The 20,130-nt window shown below is 39.3% G+C and overlaps 1 protein-coding gene across 1 annotated transcript in view; it reads right to left on the bottom strand.

Moving 5' to 3' along the window:
* Positions 1-1,675: 1,675 nt before the first annotated feature.
* Positions 1,676-20,130, bottom strand: part of TTC1 (tetratricopeptide repeat domain 1) — a 56,332-nt gene continuing 37,877 nt past the window's right edge. The window contains exons 5-8 of the mRNA XM_036917220.2: positions 17,422-17,458; positions 12,952-13,100; positions 11,401-11,455; positions 1,676-2,311 (exon numbers count right to left, since the gene is read on the bottom strand). Of these exons, the coding sequence (XP_036773115.2) occupies positions 2,178-2,311; positions 11,401-11,455; positions 12,952-13,100; positions 17,422-17,458 (375 nt within the window). The 3' untranslated portion in view covers positions 1,676-2,177. The remainder of the gene's footprint in view (positions 2,312-11,400; positions 11,456-12,951; positions 13,101-17,421; positions 17,459-20,130) is intronic.

The raw sequence follows: 20,130 nt of genomic DNA, 5'->3' as shown, positions 1-20,130 counted from the left end.
TTTTTTTATTGTCAAACATTTTCAAAAGGTTTGAATCTGTCTTTTCTTCCAGATTTTGTCCATAGAGATACCCCAGTGGTAGATAATCCCTTTAAGAAAACTCACACCTACTTAGATTCCCTTTCCAGACGCACTGTTTGGCCCCCACACTAACAGCATTTCATGTCAGCTTGTTTGGCGTCCTCTAAGGTTTCAGTGCGGTGCTGGGGGAGGAGGGAATTGTGGCAATTGTGGTGAAAGGGAGAGGATGGGGAGGCCTAAGCAGCAGAGCTTTTACACCCTGCAGCAATGGAAGCGTCGGAAGGATGGCTGCTTCTAGGCAAACGAGCCTATTTCCTATTCCTTGGAGGCTCAAGGAATTCCTTGTCCTTCAGGAATCTTAAGCTCTGACCTTGGCTTAAGTCTCAGCTGTTGAGCTCGAAATTCATAATCTGACAAAGTGGTTCTCAAATTGCAGTCTGAGATTCCCCAGGGGTTCCTGAGACCCTTTTAGGTGTTCATGGGGTCAAAAACTTTTCCTTCTAAGGAAGAGTTCAGAGTTATTTGCTCTTTTCACTGTCACTCTGTCACAAGTACACATAATTTTCCAGACTACATTAAAGAGATTTGCAAAAATGTAAAATGATGTCACTCTTCTTACTAAAATGGTTTTCTTTTGGACGGTATTTTTCTAAAAATATTACTTACAGTATAACGTGAAATATATTTGCTATCCTTAAAGGAATTAACTAAATACTGAAGAAACTTCAGTTCTGATTCCTATTACGGTGACTCCCGGTAGGTATGACCCCCACAATCCACAACGCTTGCTCCTGTGTGAGTGCAGAGGGCCCGAGCGCTGCTGCTGGGAAGCACGGGGCACTGCAGGCTGGACACGTGGCTCTCGGCCAAGGTTTCTGCACAAGTTGTGCCATTTCTCACACCCCCGCCCCCCACCCCGGTGCACACACCTTCTTGGGGAAGTCCTGAGGCCAGACTCACAGAGATAGCAAAGAAAAATTAACCACTCATTCTCCCCCTCCCTTTCCCCATGTAAGTTATGAAGAGTTTCACTTGAACTTGGGAGACAGGCCTAGCAGATCACCAGGAGTTACTACTGCCCATCAGTCCATTACCTACCAACACACTCCAAGGGGCTGAGGAACAGATCAAAGACCCAGCTCGATTCTGAACACTGGGAGTGCGACTACTGCATGTCCCTTATGGACTCACACATGTACTTCATTCCTAAGATGGAACTTGCATGTCACTGCCTTGACCAGACACCAGAACAATTGAGTTTTTTACCAGGATTGACTGTTTGTGAGGACACAAAACCAAACCTACCTCTGATACTTCCGGGTTCATGTAGCCTCAAAGAATATGGTTCTGTTTGGGGATTCACATACCACTATCCCTGAATGAAGCTATTTTTAAGTTGAAATTATCAGGAATTATGCTTGGTCAAGACAATGATTTCGTAATTATCTGCACAAATCTGGAGAGGCCCAAGACAGCTTGTGAGGTGGAGTTTCTGAATGCTAGAAAGGGGTAGAATGGTTAGCTCTTCAAGATCATGAACTTCAAGGCGGCAACTAAGACTTCTGACCAGATGTGTGGGGTCTCGTAACACTGCTCCCAAAGCCAGAGAAGCCTGCTTCAGCTGTCACTGTGGGGACAAAATTCACAACCTGGCTCAGAATGTCACAGAAAGCATTTATTACCACAGAGGAAGTCAGGAGACACTGGAGCCCACACATGGCAGCCGGGGCCATGCACGTGCTCAGAGGGGGCACAGCAGGCAGGAAGCCCGCCAGTCAGGCCTGGGTAGTCTTTGCTCAGTTTTGCAGGTTTGCTCAGTCCAGGAGCGCCTCTGGCTTGGCTTGCGTGTTTGTGTAGCTGGGGGAGGCCAGCCTGGGCGCACAGGCTTCCTCCTGGACAAAACAAAGGACGGCCAGACCCAGGGCAACAGCTCTACAGAACCACCCTAAAGTGGAACTCAAATTAGGCTTATTTCATCAGGAAGTGTGTTTCACCCTGATCATAAAACAAGAGGGAGATGTGCACACTGGGCTCGATTGGATAGTCTGTCTGAGATAAGATGCTTTTATCAGTTAAACACTGGCATGGCCTTTCCCCTTGCTAACAGCAGTAGCACACTATTTCCAAGCCAGCTTTAAAACCTCTCATTATCTTTGTTATCTGTTATTGTTTTGATTTTGAACAAAATTGATCGAGTAGGAGCCAGTAGAGGAATCCTGTTTGACCTGGAAATTGTCCGTGGAGAGTCCAAAAGGTCGGAGAACCAAGTTCCCAAGATCTTTTAGCTTACCTGCAAAGTAAAAGCAAAACCAAATAAATATGGGGCATGAAGAGAAGCAGTAAGACCCCAATTGGTCTTGCTTTACTATCTGATTAGAAAATATAGAATCCTTCTCTACAATTGAAGAAACTACTGCTTTTAAAATGATGACACTTTCAGCCCCATTTCCCCCTCAGCAGCGCGGTCACCGCAGGGTCACCCACCTGAGCCCGCGCTTGCGCAGATGAGCGTGAGGGAGCCCTGCTGGCTCCTTCTGGGAGAGCAAAGCTTCCTGTTCAAACTGGCCAGAGGCGCCGAAGGACACAGGCTTTGAGCTGAGTGATGGCCAAATCAGCTGCTGGGGGGGTTTGAGGCATCCCGCCAACCCTGGCGGTTTGGGGAGGCAGAGGGCCCTCCGAGTCTGGTCTCCATGGAATGGCAGCAGCCACTTGCTAAGTCAGCAGACTTCTACTGAACCTGGATTCAAATCCAAGGGCTTCTTGCTTTTCTAAGTAAAGCCTTAGCTTCTACACCAAACTCATCATCTCCCGGGAAATGGGAAACCTTATTCATTTCTGTACCACCATCGACCTCAACAGTCCAGTCTCCTCTCCCCAACCTTCAGGCATTGCTTATTAACCAGCAGGTGAGTTCATGTCCTAAAGCCAAAATTGAGATACGAGGGGTAGCCAAGGGTTTTTATGCTGATTCTACATACAAGAGAGGAGTGGAGTTTGCGTGTGGAGAATTGGAGTTGCCAGAACATTTAAGAGATTTATAGGGCTTTATGGGGCAATGGGCTTTGTATTTTTATTTCACAAATAAGTGAAATCATATGTGAAGAAAATCACATTTCTCTGCCTGGCTTATTTCACTGAGCATAATACCCTCTAGGCTCCATCCATGTTGTTGCAAATGCAGGATTTCTTTTTATGGCTGAATAATATTCCACTGTGTATATGTACCACATCTTCTTTATCCATTCATCTTTTGATGGGCACTTAGGTTGCTTCCCTATCTTGGCTATTGTAAATAGTGCAGCAATACACAAAGCGGTGCATGTGTCTTTTCAGATCAGGGATTTTGTTTTCTTCAGGTAAATTCCTAGACGTGGAATTACTGGGTTGAATGGTATTTCTATTTTACCTCCATACTTCTTTCCCCAGTGGCTGCACCAATTGACATTCCCACCAACAGTGTAGGAGGATTCCCATTTCTCCACATCCTTGTCAACACTTATTATTTCTTGTCTTTTGGACAGTGGCCATTCTACCTAGTGTGAGGTGATATCACTGTGGTTTTGATTTGCATTTCTCTGATGATTAGCGATGTGGAGCATCTTTTCATGTGCCTGTTGGCCATTGGTATCTCTTCTTTGGAGAAGTGTCTGTTCAGAATCTCCACCTGTTTTTTAAATCAGGTTATTTATTTCTTTGCTGTTGAGGTTATATAAGCTCTTTATATATTTTGGATGTTAACCCCTTATTGGATAAATTGTTTATGAATATATTCTCCCATACTGTAGGTTGCCTTTTTGTTCTGCTGATGGTGTCCTTTGCTATACACAATCTTTTCTAGTTTGATGTAGTCTCACTTCATTTTTTATTTTGTTTCCTTTGCCCAGGGAGAGCTGTCCAGGAAAAATTGCCCATATTTATGTTCAAGATATTTTTGCTATGTTTTCTACTAAGAGTTTTATCGTTTTATGTCTTACATTCAGGTCTTTGACCCATTTCAAGTTTACTTTTGTGTATGGCATTAAAGAGTAATCCAGTTTCATTCTCTTGTATGTAGCTGTCCAGTTTTCCCAACACCAGTTATTGCTTATTCCCCATTGTATATTCATGGCTCCTTTATTGTATATTAAGCAACCCTATATGTCTGGGTTTATATCTGGGCTCTCTAGTCTGTTCCACTGATCTATGAGTCTGTTCTTGTGCTAGTACCATGTTTTGATTACTGTGGCTTTGTAGTATAGCTTTAAGTCAGGGAGCATAATCCCCCCAGCTTTGTTCTTCTTTCTAAGGATTGCTTTGGCTATTTGGGGTCTTTTGTGGTTCCATATGAATTTTAGAACAATTTGTTGTAGTGCACTGAATCTGTAAATGGCTTTGGGAAAGATGGCCATTTTGATGATATTAATTCTTCCTATCCATGAGCACAGGATTGATTTCCATTTATTTGTCTTCTTAAATTTCTCTCATGAGTGTCTTACAGTTTTCAGAGTATAGGTCTTTCACTTCTTTGGTTAGGTTTATTCCTACATATTTTATTCTTTTTGATGCAGTTGTAGGAAATGTTTTCCTGGTTTCTGTTTTTGCTAGTTCATTGTTGGTATATAGGAATGCAACAGATTTCTGTGTATTAACTTTGTATCCTGCAACTTTGCTGAATCTGGTTATTCTAAATGTTTTTTGGTGGAGTCTTTAGGGTTTTCTTGTATAATATCATGTCATCTGCAAATAGGGGCAGTTTAGCTTCTTTCTTACCAATATGGATGTCTTTTATCTCTTTGTGTTGTCTGATTGCTATGGCTAGGCCTCCAGCACTATGTTGAATAAAAGTGAGGGCATCCTTGTCTTGCTTCCTGTTCTTAAGAGGAAAAGCTTTCAGCTTTTCACCATTAAGTATGATGTTAACTGTGGTTTTGTCATATATGGCCTTTATTAAGTTGAGGTATGTACTCTCTATGCCCGTTTTGTTGAGAACTTTTATCATGAATGGATGTTGAATTTTGTCAAATGCTTTTTCACCATCTATTTAGATGATCATGTAGTTTTTATCCTCCCTTTTGTTAACATGATGTATAATACTGATTTATGAATATTATACCACCCTTGCATCCTTGGAATAAATCCCACTTGGTCGTGGATGGATGATCCTTTTGATATATTTTTGAATTCAGTTTGCTAATATTTTGTTGAGGATTTTGCATCTATGTTCATCAGGTATACTGGTCTATAATTTTCCTTTTTTGTAGTGTCTTTGCCTGGTTTTGTTATTAGAGTGATGCCTCACAGAATGAGTTTGGAAGTATTCCCTCCTCTTCTACTTTTTGGAATACTTTTAAGAAGGATGGGTATTAGCTTTTCTTTAAATGTTTGGTAGAAGTCAGCTGTGAAGCCATCTGGTCCTGGAATTCTCCTTCTTGGGAGTTTATTGATTACCAATTCAATTTCATTGCTGGTGATATGTCTGTTTAGATTTTCTGTTTCTTCCTGGGTCAGTCTTGGAAAGTTGTATTTTTCTAGGAATTTGTCCATCTTCTAGGTTGTCTGGTTTATTGGCAAACAATTTTTCACAGTATTCTCCATTAATTCTTTGTATTTCTGTGGTATCTGTTGTAACTATTCCTTCTTCATTTCTGATTTTGTTTATTTGTGTGCCCTTTTTTCTTGATAAGTCTGGCTAGGGGTGTATCTATTTTGTTTATTTTCTCAAAGAATCAGCTCTTGGTTTCACTAATTTTTTCTACTGTTTTATTTTTCTCTGTATTATTTATTTCTGCTCTGATCTTTATTATGCCTGTCCTATTAACCTTGTGTTTCATTTGTTCTTCTTTTTCTAGGTTTTTTAATTGTGAATTTAGACTGTTTATTTGGAATTGTTCTTGTTTCTTGAGGTAAGCCTGTATTGCTATGTACTTCCCTTTTAGAACGGCCTTTGCGGTGTCCCACAAAAATTGGACTGTTGTATTTTTGTTTTCATTTCTTTCCATGTATTGCTTTATTTCTATTTGAATTTGGCCACTGATCCATTGATTATTTTGAGGTGTGTTTTTTAGCCTCCACATGTTTCTAGTTTTATACCATTGTGGTCTGAGAAGTGGCTTGATACAATTTCAATCTTTTTGAATTTATTGAGGCTCTTTTTGTGGCCTAGTATGTGATCTATTTTGGAGAATGTTCCATGTACATTTGAGAAAAATGTGTATCCTGCTGCTTTTGCATGTTCTGTAGATGTCTGTTAAGTCCATTTGATCTAATGTATTGTTAAGTGCCTTTGTTTCCTTATTTATTTTCTGTCTAATTGATCTATTTATGTGAGTGGTGTGTTAAAGACTTCTACAATGAGTGTGTTGTAATCTATTTCCCCTTTTAATTCTTTTAGTATTTGTTTTCCCTATTTAGGTGCACCTATGTTGGGTGCGTAGATATTTATAATGATTATATCCTCTTGTAGGACTGATCCCTTCATTGTTATGAAATGTCCTTCTCTGTCTCTTATTTGTTTTGAAATCTATTTTGTCTAAGTACTGCTACTCCTGCTTTTTTCCATTATTTGCATGAATATCTTTTTCCATCCCTTCACTTTTAGTCTGTGTATGTTTTTGGGTCTAAAATGAGTCCTGTAGGCAGCGTATAGATGGGTCTTCTTTCTTTATCCATTCTGCCACTCTTTGCCTTTTGACTGGTGCATTCAGTTCATTTACATTTAAGGTAATGACTTAATGGCATATAGTTATTGCCGTTTTATTAACTGTTTTCTGTTTTTATAGCTCCTCTCTGTTTCTTTCTTCCTCTCATATTCTTTTGTTATTTGATGGTTTTCTTTAATGTTGTAATTGTATTTCTCTTTTTAAATTTTTGTGCATCTATTATTGGTTTTAGGTTTGTGGTTACCAAGGTTCAAGGATAGATTCCTGAATATATGACAGTCTATATTAAGTTACTGATTGTTCTATTTCAAACACATTCTAAAAGTACTTTTTTTCCTCCTTCCTCCTCCTCCACACTTTGTGTTATCAGATGTCATAACTGCACTTTTGTGTACCCCTTGATCAATTTTGTGTACTTTTAATTTCTAACTTGCTTGGTAATTGGTCTACTCTCTTTACCATGGGTTTAATTTTACTGTTGAAAACTATTTAGCCTTAGGAACATTTCCACCTACAGCAGTTCCTTTAACATATCCTGTACTGCTGGTTTTGTTGTTATAAATTCTTTAAGCCTTTGTTTACCTGGAAACTGTTTAATCCCTGATTCAAATTTAAATGATAACCTTGCTGGGTAGAGGATTCTTGGCTGAAAGTCCTTCTGTTTCTTTCCATACATTAACTATTTCATGGCACTCCCTTTTGGCCTTATGGGATTGACTTTATAAGAAATTTTTTGCCTCTATCTGCTTTCAGTGTCTTGGTGTTGTCTTCTTGGGGTTCCTTTTGTTAGGGGCTTTCTGTATTTCCAGGACTTGGATGTCTATTTCCTTCCTCATATTGGGGAAATTTTCAACAATTATTTCCTCCAAGAGACTTTCTATCCCTTTGTCTCTCTCTTCTCCTACTGGTACCCTTATATGCAACTATTGTTTCATTTGGAGTTGTCACACATCTTTCTTAGCATTATTTTGTTCCTATTCTTTTTTCTCTCTGTTCCTCAGCTTTGTTGTGTTCCTGTTCTCTAATTTGCATCTCATTAGCTGTCTCCTCTACTTGCAGCAATCTTATTATTTATTATTCATTCCCTCCGTTTTGTTTCATTTCAGTTACTATATTCTTCAGCTTTTGTATCTCTTTGTTGAAGTCCTCCCTGAGATCTTTAATACATTTCTGCAGATCAGTGAGCATATTTATGACTTTTACTTTGAAATATTTATCAAGAAGATTGGTGATGTCCATTTAATTTAACCCTCTTTCTGGTGTCATACCTGTAGTTTTGTTTGTAACATACTCCTCTACCTCATTTTGTCAGGGTTTCTGTGTTTCTTTCTTTGTATTAGATGGATATGCTATGCTTCCTGATCTAGAGAGTAATGGCTTTATGAAGAAGGTGTCCTGTGATGCCCAGAAGCTCTGGACTCTTTCCTTTCTAGTGCCTGCTTCTCCTTTGCTGAGGAGCTCCAATCACTGCTGGTGGGCTATGGGAGGGGTCACCTTTCTTTTTGCTGACAGTGGTTTACCTCAGTCTACTGAGGCCTATGGTTTGCCTCAGCAGGGCCTGAGTGATCAGAGCAGTGGTTTCTGCTGGGATCACTGTGGGAGGGGCCACCCTTTGCCTGACCTTCAGTGATGACAGAGCTGCTGGGTTAAGGGGGTTGGCAGGGAAGTCACAAGCTGAGTTGCATAATGGCAGGGTGCATGGGCTTACGGCAGTAACAAGTTGTCTGGCTGCACAGTATGCTGATGTTCAGCAGAGACATCAAGTTTCAGTGAGAGGGTACTTATGTATACAGTAGCGGCAGTGAATTGTGCACTGGGAAGGCATGTGGAGGCAGCGAGTCACGTGGTAAAGGGCATGTGCACAGGCTCACAGAGGTGGCACAATGTATGTGGTCGGGGGACGTGCTGGCACGCAGGTGAGCAGTGGTAGCTACTTGAATTGTGGGAGGCAGGCACCAGCGGCAGCCAGCCAGTTGCACTGTGGCAGCACACAGATGCTGCGAGTGCTGCAGGCGCCCCCTAGCAGTAGCGAGGCACACAGCACCTGGTTTGGCCACCCGTGGGGAGGAAGGAACTCTTGGAGCTGGCTCCTGCATGTGCCTCCCAAGTTGGGCTGAAACAGGACCGTGAAAGCTGGGAGAGTCTCCCTCTGCTCATCAGGCAGCAAAGTCTGACACTGCTGGGCCGAGTGGGCTAGTGTGTCAGTGGTGCACAGGGAAGCGCCTCAGGGCTGAGCCACCAGTGAGGGGCATGGAGAGTCTGGGGCTCCTGAGAGTGCCCAATCTGTTGAGCCAAGGGAACGCTGAGGAGGTATTGTACATCTGCCCTTTCTCCTGCAGAGATAGGTCTGTCTGACCCTCACAACCTCTCTGACTCCTCTCTTACTGTTGGCAAGTCTTTCAAACTGCTACTTCTGTGTTGGGTCTCAGTAGGACCACCAGAGAATGCCTGTCCTCCACTGGCTGCTGGTGTCTCAGCCTCCCAAAGTATTCCTACTGTCCCTGGTGTCCAGTCCCACTAATCACCAGAATTCAATGCAATGTGCACTTGTGTTGCTAGAGCAGATCTTCAGGGTTAGGTGTGCAGAGTTCCTTGGCTCCTATCCCCTCCCTGCTCTGTTCCTCTTCCTCCCTCCTGTGTGCTGGGATGGCGGAAGGGCTGGGGACCCACGTGATTGCAGCTCTGCCACTTCACCCTTTCCTGGGTGGTCTTCTCTTCTTCCCCAGGTGTAGATGGTCTGTTCTGCAGTCTTCAGTTCTTTTTCAGGTTTAGCTGTATTTGCTGTTGTTGCTTCCAGTGTGGGAGGAGGTTTCTGTCTTGCCTTCCTACTCTGCTATCTTGAGCCCCCCTCCATCATTGAATGGTTTTTTAAATCTTTAACTGCTAGTCTTCCAGCAAAAGCCATCAATCCCAGAAAAACTAGTACTAAAACTGCAGTCCATTGTAAAAAGTTTGCTCAGAACATCCTCTAAGGAAGTGACATTATTTTGCACTCAGAGTAACTAGCTGCAAGGATCTCATAACACATGAACCACAATTATGCCAACTGTAACAAAGAGGGAAGAACACTAGAAAGCTCTAGTGGGGCTGCTTTTCCACATATAGAGAGATTGCTCCCTTTTAGGTTCTTCTATGGTGGGTGACACCTAGAAGCAATATATTACTCATGATCCTTGTATTAAGAAAATGGAAGAGTTAAGCCATTCAAACTACTTATAAGTAACAACAAACTGACAGTATTTACCAAGCAACTTAGGTTATTTAAGTCTGATGGGAGGACAATTCATTACAGAAGCAACTGAGGGAATGAAATTCAACTTAACTATTTCAAATGAAGGGAACAATAAAAATAAAACCCAAAGCCCTGGAGACAGGAAACTTCAGCTCATCAGAACTTAGAATGACATGGAAAGACAGAAGTTTTGATTCTATCTGGAACTGAAAATAACAGTAAGATTCAGTTTATACCCATTTCTTTATGGTTTTGTATTGACTTAAAAAAATGGAGCTTGAAACCACTTAAATGACTAAATGTCTTATGCAAGTCTATGGTCACTCACAAAGCCATCTCTTTCACTGTGAAATCCAGCTCAGCTAAATGCAAACACTTTTTTTTTTTTGCTAAAAGAAAGCATCAATATTATAATAGGTGAGAAAATGCTCTTTTCTCTCTTCTTTGAAGACAGCACCTCTAAAATTTTTATGCTTAAACATGGTATCAAATTTAATTAAATATGTAAATTAGGGAAAGAGCCTTTTTCTCAAAAACTGGGGCATGCTCCAGAATCTCCTGAGTCTGAAGCAGCTCTCAGCAGGGGACAGAGGGCTTTGGATCCTATAGGTCAATGGTCTCTTCTTAACCAACTTTGCTGTCAGACTGACCCTTTGAAAAACGTGTTCTCATTCTCTGGATACTGATTCCTAAAGGCTATAAGTGGCCAGGCTCAATTTATTTCAAAAGCTTTTTCCTTTAGGCCCACGTGATTGCAATATATTAAATGCAATTCACATGAAAGATTCGAAAATATTCATAAGGAAGAACATAAAGAAGATCTTGAGCAGGGAAGTATCAGACAAGTTATAAGCAGAATGTGCTAGAAAGGTCTGCCAGGAACTTTTCCTCCCCTTAATCAGACTGTTCATGAGAGAGGCTCTCTGATTCCAACTATAAAATGCTTTGGCAAATAAGAGAAGTAACAAAAACATGGATCAAATGAACCCACTTGCCCTGTCCTCCACGCGGGTCCTTTCCCCCCTTACTATTTACTCCTAATTCCTATCCTCTCTCAAATACTAAAGGGACTCTCAATGGTACTTTCAAAACAAAAATTCCCTTGGTTCTTACATGGTATACTGGCTTGTAGTGATTGCATCCTAATGAACTTAAAACCTTAAGCTGTTCACTCAGTAAAGAAACTCAACAGTTTTTATGAAATACAGCTTGGTAGTATTCCACGTTGGGAGCTCAATTATGTTTGCATTCTTGAAAGCAGGAAAATTTCCCAAGGAAAACAAAATGGAAGTTTGGCTTTTGAAAAGCTGATGCCCTCTTTAAACGACACTATGTAAGGAGTCAAAAATGGCTAAGAACTCACTACCCCATGGTACTGCTGCCCACAAAATGAAGGACGCTGAATCGGTTGCTGTTGTGTTCTCCCCTAGTGAACAAAAACATTGTTGTCCCCTATCACCAACTTCCTAACTATTTATGGTCAAGAGAAAGTAAGGGAAGCAAACGTACCTAACATCTCTTCCTTCAGCCTTTCATTACGCTCTTCAATTTGCTTAGGTAATCTCTGTGGGGAAAAGAGAGAAACAGGGTTGGTAAAAAATGCTTTGGCTTTATTTTGAACTTGAGATACATTAAAAGCTCAATGCAAAAGTGAGATCAGGTTAAGTACACATATATGATCCTATTAAATACAGAAAAAAAGCTAAGTATTTGTTTGCAAGTGAGCTACATAAAGACAGGAGTTTTCCTGGTTCACTGATACATTTCCAGTTTTTGGTATAGTGGTCCAAGGAGGACTGCAATAAAAATTTGGTGAATAAACACACAAAAAGGTGGTGGGATTAGGGGTGGTAGTTACATTTTTAATTTTTTTGCTCATTTGTATTTTTTAACTTGAAGTCCTTTCTTTAAATAATCCAGTTTGCTGAGAAAAGGTCAGATCAATATTGGATGTTCCTAAATGATCATCTAACTCAGGATTTTCAACCTTGGCACTACTGCTATTATGGACCAAGAAATTCTTTGTTGGGGCACTGTAGGATGTCTAGAGCATCCCTGGCCTCTACCCACTAGAGGCCAATAGTGCCCTCCCAGTTATGAAAATCCAAATGTCCCTGGGAACCACATCATCCTGGCTGAAATCCACTGATCTAGATTTGAGTCTCTTATGCTGCTTTTAGCTCTGTAATTGGTCCGAAGTACTGTGGGATTCCAGTAATAACTCAGTTATAACAATTCAAAATAAAATACTCTATGCATATAAAACTAGCATTAAAGACTTCCTTTTACAGATGGCTTACACCTAATTTGACAAGGATAAAGGCTACCAAGAATTTAGTCAAGATTTTAAGAATTCTATTCCCTTTCCTCATGTCAAATTAAAGCTAATCCTACCATCATTCAGAGAACTATTAAGTCAGTAAAGGATTAAATCTGGTTTCAAATTGCATATATATTTTAATTATCCAAACCAGTCTGTCTTCCATTATTCCATTTCTAGATGATTACAACATCTGTTATTACTGGAGGAATTCACCTCAAGAGTGTGTAAAAACAAAGCAAAACATTGACATCCTAGATTCAGGTAGTTCAAACTAAAATCACACAGCCTATTAATGTAGGTAGGGAAATCAGTCAACATTTCTTAGGTCTGCTTGGTGAAATAATGGTCCCATGAAATAAGTGGGAAATTCTGTGTATCAGGGCCTCAGATGCACTCAGGGGCCAGACAGGAAATGTAAGTAAGTAAAGGGATTAATGGCAAGGCAAGAGGGAGTGGTGTGGTCAGCAGGGAACCGGGGAGCTCCCGCTGAAGGCTGATGTGCAGGAGTTCAAGGAGGACCTGGTACGTCCTCATTTTCTAATGTACAAGAGGGCTCTGACTTAAAAGACTTTTATCTAGGAAAATTTCATTTAAAAATGTTGGCAAGTGGCCATAAAATAACAATAATAAGTTTGGCTTAACTAAAATATGTCTAGCTTAAGAGGATTATTTAAGATTCACTGAGTAGCAACACAGGGGATAGGAGAAAAAAATGTATTTAAAAAAATTAGGTTTACCATACAAGCTTCTCTTGCTTGATATACCGATGGATCTTTTTCTAATATGGATTTATAATCTTCCAGGGCTTCATCTAGCTTGTCAGTTTTCTCATACAACTCCGCTCTCCTCAATATTGCCCTGATATAGCTGGGGTTTAACTGAATTGCTGTCAAAAGAGAAGAAATAATTGTTATCATAAAGAAAAAGGGCCTAATCTTACTACACCGATGGACAATGATGGCAGTGGGGTATGGTGGGGGTGGGGGGGACTCGATAATAAGGGTGAATGTAGTAACCACATTGTTTTTCTAGTGAAACCTTCATAAGATTGTATATCAATGATATCTTAATAAATAAATAAATAAATAAATAGAAAGAAAGAAAAAGGGCCACCTATGCATTCTCAGCTATATAAAGTTTCTATATTAATCATGCTCCGAGGGTCTAAAATGAAGAGTCATTTGTCAGAGGCTATACCTGAGGTTGGCAAACTTTTTCTGTAAGGGGCAAGACAGTAAGGATTTTAGATTTTGTGGGACAGACCGTGTCTGGCACAGCTACTCAACTCTGCTATTGTAGTGTGAAAGCAACAACAGACAATGTGTGAACAAATAAGGGTGGCTGTGTCCCAATAAACCTTTCCTTATGGACACTGAAATTTGAATTTCACATAGTTTTCCATGTCACAAAATATTTCTTTTATTTCCAACCATTTAAAAATGTAAAAACCATTCTCAGCTTGTGGACTGTACAAAAGCTGGTGACAGGCTGGATTTGGCTTGTGGCTGCAGTTTACAAGCCCTGGTCTATACCCAAAGTCCTGGTTTTCACCTAGTTGCCTTTTGCCTAATCCAGAACAGGCCAGAACACAGAGCTCCAGTGCACAGTGAAAAAGTGGGAGGGGATTTGAAAGTACAAATTAAAGAGTTGGGGGAAAACAGTTTGGTGGGAGGCTCTGCTGTCATTCTCTTTTCTAAGCTGAGGTTATGCCATGACTACTGAGGCTACATTTTTAGCTAAACCCTAGTGTTCCTTCAGACTATGGCTCCAAGACCTTTAGGTCACTGGTGCATAACATCCTTTTTTTGTCCAACAACTGCTCTTCCAATAATACTTTGTCTGTATTTTGGTTCAAGTACACTGCATTTTTGAGTTGTTTCTTTTTCTATTAGAAAGCAATGTCATGGTTCTAGAACTTTCTTTTCTTCAAATAACAAACTCAGTTTTCATTCATTCATGCTTTCAGTAACTATTTAGTACCTAATGTAGTGTGTCTCTGGAGCATAGTGACAGAAAAGACCGACAAGGTTCCTGTTCTCATGAAGCTTTATGCTATTTTAGTAGCATGAGCAGACAGCACACAGGTAAATTATCTCAGATAGTCATGTTGCAATATAGAAAAATAAAACAAGGCAATGTCAACTCATGTAAAGGGGGGAATAAAGTAACTTCAGAGAGGTCAAAGAATATGAAAAGGAAGTATTTGAGGGAGGCCAGCCCTTTGGAAAGCTAAGGAGGAGTGCACCAGGAAGAGAGCCTAGTAAGAATAAAGGCTCTAAAGCAAGAACCACCTTGGCACGTTAGTGACTAGGTCAGGAAGAAAGGAGGTTGAAGGCATAGCAAGGATCACATCACAGAGACCTTACAGGACAGGAAAAGGAGCTTTGACTTTTTCCTGTGATGAGAAGCTACTGGAATGGTTTGGAACAGACTAAAGACATAATCTGATTTTCAGTTTTAAAGGATCACATTGCCTGAGGCGTGGAGGGCAAGGTGAACAGCAGTGGTTCCAAAGAGAGATGATGTTGGTTGGTTAAGCCGCTAATAGTGGGGATGGAAAGAAGAGGCCAGATTAAGAACATGTCTTTGAATTTAGAGCCCACAGGACTTGCTAATTAATTAAGCCAGGTGGAAATGAAAGAAAGAATAATCACAGTTGACTCCTAAGGTTTTAGTTTAAGCAAATGAATGTATGGTAATGCCATTTATTAGAATGGAAAAATACCAACTGCAGGTTGTGTGTGTATGGAGGCTGGGGAGGCACCGGAGTCTGTTCTGGGCCCCTGAAATCTGCAATGCCTACCAGACTTCCAAGAAAAGACATCAAATTTGCTATGGGATTCAGGGCTCCAGACCACAGGGAAGAGAAGATATATATATAAACTGGTGCATATAGATAGTATTTAACTTTTCAGAACTGGATGAGATCACATAGGGGGACTTTATAGAGAAAAAAAAAGAAGAGGGCCCTAAGTAGGAACTCCCAAAATGTTGATGTTGAAGAGAAGCCAGCAAAAGAGAAGAAGGAATAGCCAATGAAATGGGGAAAAATGAAGAATGATACACTATATGAAATGCCTTTGGGAGGTCAAGTAAGGTGAAGACAGAGAAGCAATTACTGAATTGAACGAGATGAAGTTGTTGGTGACCTTTACAAGATAGGTCAGTGGTATGGATAAAAAGAGAAGCCTAATGCATGTGGGTGAGTAGAAAACTGAAGAAGACATAGTAGATGAAGCAGGTATAGACAAGTCTTCCAATAAAAAGGATCACAGTAATAGTAGAGTAGTTGAAGGGGGATACTGGTTCAGGAGATTTCTGAAAGAACCCAAACCTCTTAAGATTTCAACTTTACATGCTGTCTGTCAACTTCCCCTTAGTCTAGCATGCCATATTCTCTTAAAATATCCCCAGTTATGATATCATAATAATGACAGAAAAATACTTCCCAATGGCTTCTACTACATCTTTAAAAAAAATGGAACCCCCTAATTTTCATTTTAACCTAGACACTGCCCCCTTCTCAACTAGTTGACAGATTCTGATAATGCAAGTATGTATTGAAAAGAAGGAACTTTTTCCATGATTGCTCTGTAAAAACCTCTGAAATCAGCATATGACTAATGTGATTTTCTTTCCTAATCAATATAAGAATGAACTTAAAATTTATTCATGCCAAAGCTAAAAACCCTAGGGTGTGTGACATTAAATATTATTCCATATGACTAGTAGTAATGAGCTCCAATATGACCTCAGAAATAAGCTGTTAATCCTTTGCCAAGGTTTATGAACTGAGTAGGCATGTGTATTTGCTGTGCGGGGAGGGGACATGGGTGGGACCTTAATACCTTAATACAAACAAACTATACTATTATCAATGTATTTTGCCTATGGGTACAAGGCATGTATTCCAGAATAACTATGTACAATCACATGAATATCGATTTAACCAAATCCAAAAACTAATCTGGAAAACACTCCTCCCTTCCTCTCATTTTCTTGGCAAGAATCCTACACTTAGGGCTATGGCTGGAGATGAACTTTTTTTCCTAGTGTATACCCTGCTAATCAAGTTTACACAGCATTTTTCTCACCATTTGGTAACAGAAAAAGGAGCTCTGAAAATAAACACCTTTTACTAATTTAAACTCTTCAAACCCATACAACACATAGATTAAGGTTAAACGCCTTCTTCTAAATAAACAGTACATTCAGAATTAGTTTCTCCCCAATACAGTAATAGATCAGAAGTAATTTGCTAATTTTATCATAGTAACCTTTTCATTCAGATATTATAAAGGAATACCAAGTATAAAGAAAAGAAAGCCAGTAGAGAGGACAACTAATTAATGTACAGAAAAAAACCAGAAGAGGCAATGCATGCTTGTATGAGAGTGGGACTAGGTAACATAAGATTCCTTTTAGCACTATGATTCTCTCATAGAAAATACTATCCAAAGAAGGAAAACTGAAAAAATACACAAATTATAAAAGTAGTAATTAGCTAGAAAAGCTCATGAGAGTAGTTAAGAGTAAAGAAAAGTGATTGTGTGTTCTCCACCCCATGTTGGTTAGAAAGTCAAACTGTCTGGCCTACCAGGGAATTTCTGAAAAAACAAAAAAAAACAAAAAAAAACTCCGAAAAACCAATAGTGACCCTATGTCTGGGGCTGTGTCTACAAGTTGGTGGGATGAAAACACCTTAATCAAATACCAGATGCAAAGGCTTGATTCACTGTGTGTAACCTGAAAGGATAGTTAAAATGATGGCAAGTAGGTTTGGAAGAATTATTACATCTGATGAGAGTACCAATGCTCTAACAGCACCAACTGCCCCCACTGCCCAAACACAAACATCCAGATGCTCTGGCAGCAGCTAAAATCTTCAATTTCAGTGTCAAAGGAATGTAACTTGGACACTAAAGGAAGTAAATTATGTCCCATGAGTTTCTATTGCCAAAGTAGCTTTGAATTCTTCTTCACATATTTATTAATACAGGATAAACTGACTGAATTATCCACTCAAAAGCATGTGTACACTAAGATGACTATTATATACTACCTCTCAGAAGGCTGACCTATGAAGCTTCTTTAAAGACCCCACAGAAAGGGATACATGTACAAGGGCACAGCTGTCTGAGAGCCTGTGTATTTGTTTGTATAATGGAGGTAATGCTCCTGTATGTTACCACATAGAAAGACTGTACCTTTGCTGCAGTCACTGATGGCCATCTCTTTCTTGTCCTAAAAGGAAATATAACATTAATATTTGCCACCCCTGTTCTATCTGAATGACCCAAAGGCTCAATGATAGAAGCTAGTCATTAATAATTGCTTATGGAGATGCAGACTGCTCAAGAAATCACATGACAATTCAAAATATGCTAACAGCTTTGACTTGAAAGCTTCTTGGCAACAAGTTATGCAAGTATCTTCTTCCTAAAGTATCTTTAAAGACTGCTGTGATTGACCTATTATATTTGCATCACACTTTAGAATGCTGACACTGAGAAAACGTGATCAATAAACAAGGCAAGTTACTGATATGTGAGCAACTCAATAACCTTCTTCTCTGGCTAGCTGTTATACTATCACACCCAAAGTGGTATCTTAGAGGAAGTACACAGATGGCCCATTACAGACACACAGTGTAGCTTTGTCACTAGTCTCACTTATAAACGTAAATTTATCCACTGATGAAACAAAAATACAAAACAATTCACCAAATAAGATATTTAACCAATTTAACATGCTTAATCTGGAAGCATGGCACAGTGGAAAGAACAATGGGTGTCAAAAGAAAGAACTAGATTCTAGTTTCAGCTCTTAATACTAAACTGCTATTTAACTCTTGCAGCTACAAATGCCTATTTTCCCCAAATTATAACTTTTCTAAATTTTACAGATGTTAGTTCAAATAAATTTTCACTACTTCCATAATGACTACTGTTGTAAAACTAAGTATTTCACATAATATTTTACAGTAGCATCTGCCAAACTGAGTTATAGGATTCAATCAAAAATGGTTTAGAATGGGGAGTGACTGCTTAATCACTGGTACAGGGTTTCCTTTTAGGGTCATGTAAAAGTTCTGGCATCAGACAGCAGTGATGGTTGCACAATATTGTGAATGTATTTAATGGCAATGAATTGTATAGTTATTTTTTTTATTGAGGCACATATAATAAAATGCACAAATCTCAGCATACAGCCTGATGCATTTTGACACATGTATCCACCTGTTCTCCCAACCCCCTCCCCTATGGCAACCAGTCTGTTCTCTGTGGGTTTGTCTGTTTGTTTGCTTTGTTTTTTAGATTCCACATGTAAGTGAAATCAAATGGCATTTGTGTTTCTCTGCTTGGCTTATTTCATTCACTTAGTATAATACTCTCTACATCCATCCATGTTGGCAAGATTTGCAAATGGCAAGATTTCATTCTTTTTTATGGTTGAATAATATTCCAATGTTTATACATACCACTTCTTTATCTATTCACCTACTGATGAACACTTCAGATGCTTCCAGGTCTTGGCTATTTATTGTAAATAATGCTGCAATAAACACAGGTGTGCATGTATCTTAGAATTAGTGACTTTGATTTCTTTGGGAAAAATTCCCAGAAGTGGAATTACTGGGTCATACGGTATTTCTTATTTTAGTGTTTTGAGAAATCTCTGTAACTTTCTGCAGTGGCTATACCAGTTTACAGTCCCATCAACAGTATAAAATACAAGGGTTTTCTTTTCTCCACAGCCTGGCCAACACTTGTTATTTACTGTCTTTTTGATACTAGTCATACTGACCAGTGTGAGATGGTATCTCATTACAGTTTAGATTTGTTTCTTTATGCAGGCCTGTATTGCTATAAACTTCCCCCTTATAACTGCATTTGCTGTGTCCCAAAGATTTTGAGAAGTGATATTTTTATTTTCTTCAGTATTCTGGTATTTTTTTAAATTTCCTCTTTGATTTCTTTGTTGACCCACTGGATGTTCAGTAGCATGTTTTTGCGTTTTTTCCAGTTTTTTTTCCTTTAGTAATTTGATATTTAGTTTCATACCTTTGTGGTCAGAAAAAATGCTTGATATTATTTCAATCTTCTTAAATTTATTGAGACTTGTTTTCTGGCCTAACATGGAGAATTCTATCCTGGAAAATGTCCACATGCACTTGAAAAGAATGCGTATTTTGCTGTTTTTTGACAGAAAGTTCTGTATATATCTGCCAAGTCCACCTGGTTTAATGTGTAATTGAAAACCACTGTTTCCTTATTGATTTTCTGTCTGATCTGTCCATTGATGTAAGTGGGGTGTTTAAGTCCCCTACTATTAGTGCCAATTTCTGTTAATATTTCTTCATATATTTAGGTGCTATGTTGGGTACATAGATATTTACAACTGTTCTGTCCTCTTGCTGGATTGATGCATTATTATGTAATGCCCTTCTTTCCCTTTTATTACAGTCTTAAAGTCTATTTTGTCTGATGTAAGTATTGCTACCCCAGCTTTTTTTTTCCCTCCCATTTCCATTTGCACAGAGTATCTTTTTTCCATCCCTTCACTTTCAGGCTGTATGTGTCTTTAGGTCTAAAGTAAGTATATTGTAGGCAGCATATAGATGGGTCTTGTTTTTTTTTATCCATGCAGTCCCCATGTTTTTGATTGGAGCATTTAGACCATTTACATTTAGAGTACGTACTAATAGGTATGTACTTATTGCCATTTTTGTCAAATGTTTTCTGGCTGTTTTTGTTGTTTTTCTCTGTCCTTTTCTTCTTCTCTTGTTCTCTTCCCTTGTGACTGAAGACTTTGTTTACACTTGGATTTCGTTCTTTTTATTTTTTGTGTATCTAGTATAGGTTTTGGTTTGTGTTTACCATTAAGTTCATACTTCTAATAATGCCACAGTCTTA

This window comes from Manis pentadactyla, chromosome 2, assembly GCF_030020395.1.
Source record: "Manis pentadactyla isolate mManPen7 chromosome 2, mManPen7.hap1, whole genome shotgun sequence".
NCBI lineage: Eukaryota > Metazoa > Chordata > Mammalia > Pholidota > Manidae > Manis > Manis pentadactyla.
Note: the sequence above shows the minus strand (reverse complement) of the source record. Positions and strands in the feature narration are given on the sequence as shown.